We start from the raw sequence: 3,470 nt of genomic DNA, 5'->3' as shown, positions 1-3,470 counted from the left end.
AAATTAAAAACAATACGAAAAAGGAAGAAAGAATGAAAGAAAGATGGAAAGACAATGACAAAAAGAAATAAAGACAAACAAGAATGAAAGAAAGAAAGAAAGAGAAACAAGGAATGAATGAAAGAGAAACAATCAAGAAAAACTAACAAAAAAAGCAAAGAAACAGACAAGAAAAAAGATAAACAAAAGTAATAAATAGACAAAAAGAGAAAGAAAGAAAGAAAAGAAAAGACACAAGTCAAAAAGTGTTGTGTTGCATCTGCCCCAGAAACGGCTCGTCTGTGCTTTTCTGCTCTTGGAGATTTGTTCTGGCGCTTGGACGCGGCTCGAGTCGGACCCAGCGCTCGGACCCTGCAGAAAGTGGGCTTTGCGTCTTTAAGACTCCCCTGAAGTTTGAGATGCACACACGAGGGCTCGCGGCTTGGGTGGTCTCTCTACTTTGGTGAGCTGTTGCTAAGCAGCTAATAATAGTCGTGTTTGCTGAGTAATTTTTGCCCTTCTGGAACCAATCAGAGCCCAGGAACCCCAGCCCTCTGACAGCCCCGGAGGCGGGATTTCGAGTGGCTTTGCCACGCCCCTCCTCCTCTGTCTCCGAATGGAGAGTGATTTTTTTTCACATCTATTGAATCTCTCAGAGATCGCCTTGTCGCGCGGCCTGAGGAGGGACCACATAGATCACAGAATGCTTCAGCCAGCGAGGGCTCGACGTTTCCACAGCATCCACTTCGCCTTCTGATATCGCGGACTTTCCAGCGGACGGCGTGAAAGTGGGGAATTGTTGGAGACCTCCAGATTCGCGAAATGTTGGAATGGAAGGCGCAGACTCTGACTCGCCGTCTCAAACAGGAGTATGATGTGCTTCGCGGATCTGGGATCAACGAGAGACAAACTTGGTTTTCTTCGGATATCACTAAACGCTCGCGGGGAAATACACTAGCGCGGATAACGAGACGTTCGGCGCAGACTTTGCAACATGGCCTCGGCTGTTAATGTGTCCTCCGAGCAGGAAAACAGAGACCCCGATCGGCCGAGGTTAACGCGGAGAAATAGGGGCAACTATCGGACCGCCGCGGCGGATTTGGAGTATTTGCAGCGGCCGAGCTATTGCGATGCCGTATTTGCATTGGAGCAGATTTCAGAGGTGCTTTTATGTTTGCCCCGTTTGTTGGGAATGCTCTGACAAAGTGCTCAACTTTAGTGAAGTCGCTAGGTAACGGGATAGCCACGGCACCGATGGGGGTGTCTATGCGGGAAGCAACCTGTAGCCGCTCGAGGGATTCTCTGCGTTAGTTCCCCGCTATGTCCATCTGTCGCGATTCAGTAATTGTAAACGTAACTGTCAGACGAGAAGCTGAGCTCGGAACGTGAAGCGAAGGGTCTAAAGTTTTGTTAGTGATGTTGGCCCTAGCCGACTGATTGAAGCCCCCTCAGATAGGATCTACACTGGGAGTAGTTTTCGTCCCGTACTGCTCAGTGTCGATCCATGTGGCTGCCCTCTTCCGTTCACAAATATTGTCGTAACTCCCTCTGTGATGGCTGCAGCACTCCCCAAATCACTTCACATCGCGTCCCTTCAGCTATGCGACCCACGTGCATCTCCGATATTGCATGGCTTTGGACATTGTAACCTGTTTCCCTGATACGGTGTCCAAAGGATGCAATCTGACACATTGCAGCAAGACTCAGATTTAAATTTAGTTTATGTGTGGAACTAGAACCCAATTGAATTAAACTGTTTGAAAGCCGAGAATGGTACAAGTAGTATGGCAAGCCGTTTAACATTTAGTCACTGGAATTAAGTGGTATTTATTTTTGTTACTAGTAATTATTTATTACTAGGAAGTCATCTTTTTCAGTTTCATTAGTAATAACTATTTGTCAGTTAATAGTCATCATTCTTTTGCTTCTAGTCACAATCCAAAATAATGACAAATAACACTTTTATTGTTATTGGTGGCATTTGCCATTACATTCTTTGGGAATCTGTGGTTCAAACATGATGGTTCATTTTTATCTAGTATATAAGCCAGCTTTTCTAGCACTTATTTGTAAGACGCCTGAATCTGTCTAATTCTTATAACATTATAAGACTAATTGTGGCTTTTTTAATTGTCATATGTAATTACCAGTCATAACAGCTACTCCATATTTGATTTAAAATCTTACTGGTAAGATTAGGAATCATTCTAGTGTCAACTTGAAGACACTCTTGTGTCAAATTAATAGGTACTAATGTCTGTTTAGTACTAGGAAAACTGGAATAGATAGTTGTAACTAAAGAATAAATACTTGCACCTAATGAATAGTTACAAGTAATACTGGAATAGATACTAATCTTAAGTTGAAGTTGGAGAATTCAAATTTGCCATTGGATACAACAGAACTTGTCACTATTGGGATAGCGACTAATTGCAAAGGACTAAGTCTTACTAGTATCTAATAAATAGTTATTACTTGTGACACTGAAAAAGTTATTATTGGGTTACTTACTGGTAATTAAAAATAAGCACTTAATATATTTTTGAGGAATAATTGTTAAAATGGCTTGCCACAGAAATAAATGGCGCTTGAAAGTGTGGAGAGGCTACTTTTAAGAGTTCGAGTCGTGTTGTTTATACATACCTTTAGTTGTTTAATACATTTCAAGTAATTATTTTCAAAGGAAGAAAGTAGTTTATTCCTGATAATACAGTTATTTAAACCCCATTTTATCTTATTTTCTGGAGTTCAGTCGATAAACCATGACTATGCAATGATGGAATTTAGTTTCATCTTTTTAACAAGGTGATGAGTTTAATATTTGCTCTCTCTTGTCTTGTAGGGGAAGGCGACTGGGAGGAAAGCGCCGCTGTGGTTGAGAGCAAAATTTCAAAGACTTTTGTTTAAACTTGGCTGTTACATACAAAAGAACTGCGGAAAGTTTTTAGTTGTGGGCCTTTTAATATTTGGAGCTTTTGCTGTTGGCTTAAGGGCAGCTAATCTGGAGACGGACGTGGAGAAACTCTGGGTAGAAGGTAAGAAGCTGTTTTCCTTGTACTTTAAGCCGTTCTAATACGTTTTCCCCTCAAGTGTCATCTAAAGGCAGACCTGAAGCAGCGGGTGGGGTGGGGGTCTGTCATGTAAGCTGAAGGAATTGTTTATTGTATAGAAATCTGGCAGAAATTCAGATTAAACGTGAAAATAATGTTTTTCGCTTCGAATTTGCCTCGCGCACGAACGCAGTGTGTTTATGGAACACGATAGCGCGCGCGCCGATTGTATCCAAGTTCGATACATCAGTGGATATATGATTTAGATAGCAATGTGAGTGTTTTTAATACGAATAGCCGCCATTTTGTGAGTGTGTGCGAGTAAGTGTGTGTCTGCCTCCAGCAGTTGAATCTGATCCGCGCTGCTCACAGAGCCTGTGTGTGGTCCTGTTTTGGACAGCGTTCAACTTTCCAAAAAGATCTGTCTCAAGAGTTTCAGCA

The 3,470-nt window shown here is 42.0% G+C and overlaps 1 protein-coding gene across 1 annotated transcript in view; it reads left to right on the top strand.

Annotated features, from left to right (window-relative positions):
• The first annotated feature begins 636 nt into the window (after positions 1-636).
• ptch1 (patched 1) overlaps positions 637-3,470 on the top strand; it is a 63,238-nt gene continuing 60,404 nt past the window's right edge. Inside the window, exons 1-2 of the mRNA XM_016461987.1 lie at positions 637-1,141; positions 2,822-3,014. Coding sequence (XP_016317473.1) covers positions 974-1,141; positions 2,822-3,014 — 361 coding nt within the window. The 5' untranslated portion in view covers positions 637-973. The remainder of the gene's footprint in view (positions 1,142-2,821; positions 3,015-3,470) is intronic.

The sequence above is a fragment of the Sinocyclocheilus anshuiensis genome, unplaced genomic scaffold (assembly GCF_001515605.1).
Source record: "Sinocyclocheilus anshuiensis isolate Anshui unplaced genomic scaffold, SAMN03320099.WGS_v1.1 scaffold80, whole genome shotgun sequence".
Lineage (NCBI taxonomy): Eukaryota > Metazoa > Chordata > Actinopteri > Cypriniformes > Cyprinidae > Sinocyclocheilus > Sinocyclocheilus anshuiensis.
Note: the sequence above shows the minus strand (reverse complement) of the source record. Positions and strands in the feature narration are given on the sequence as shown.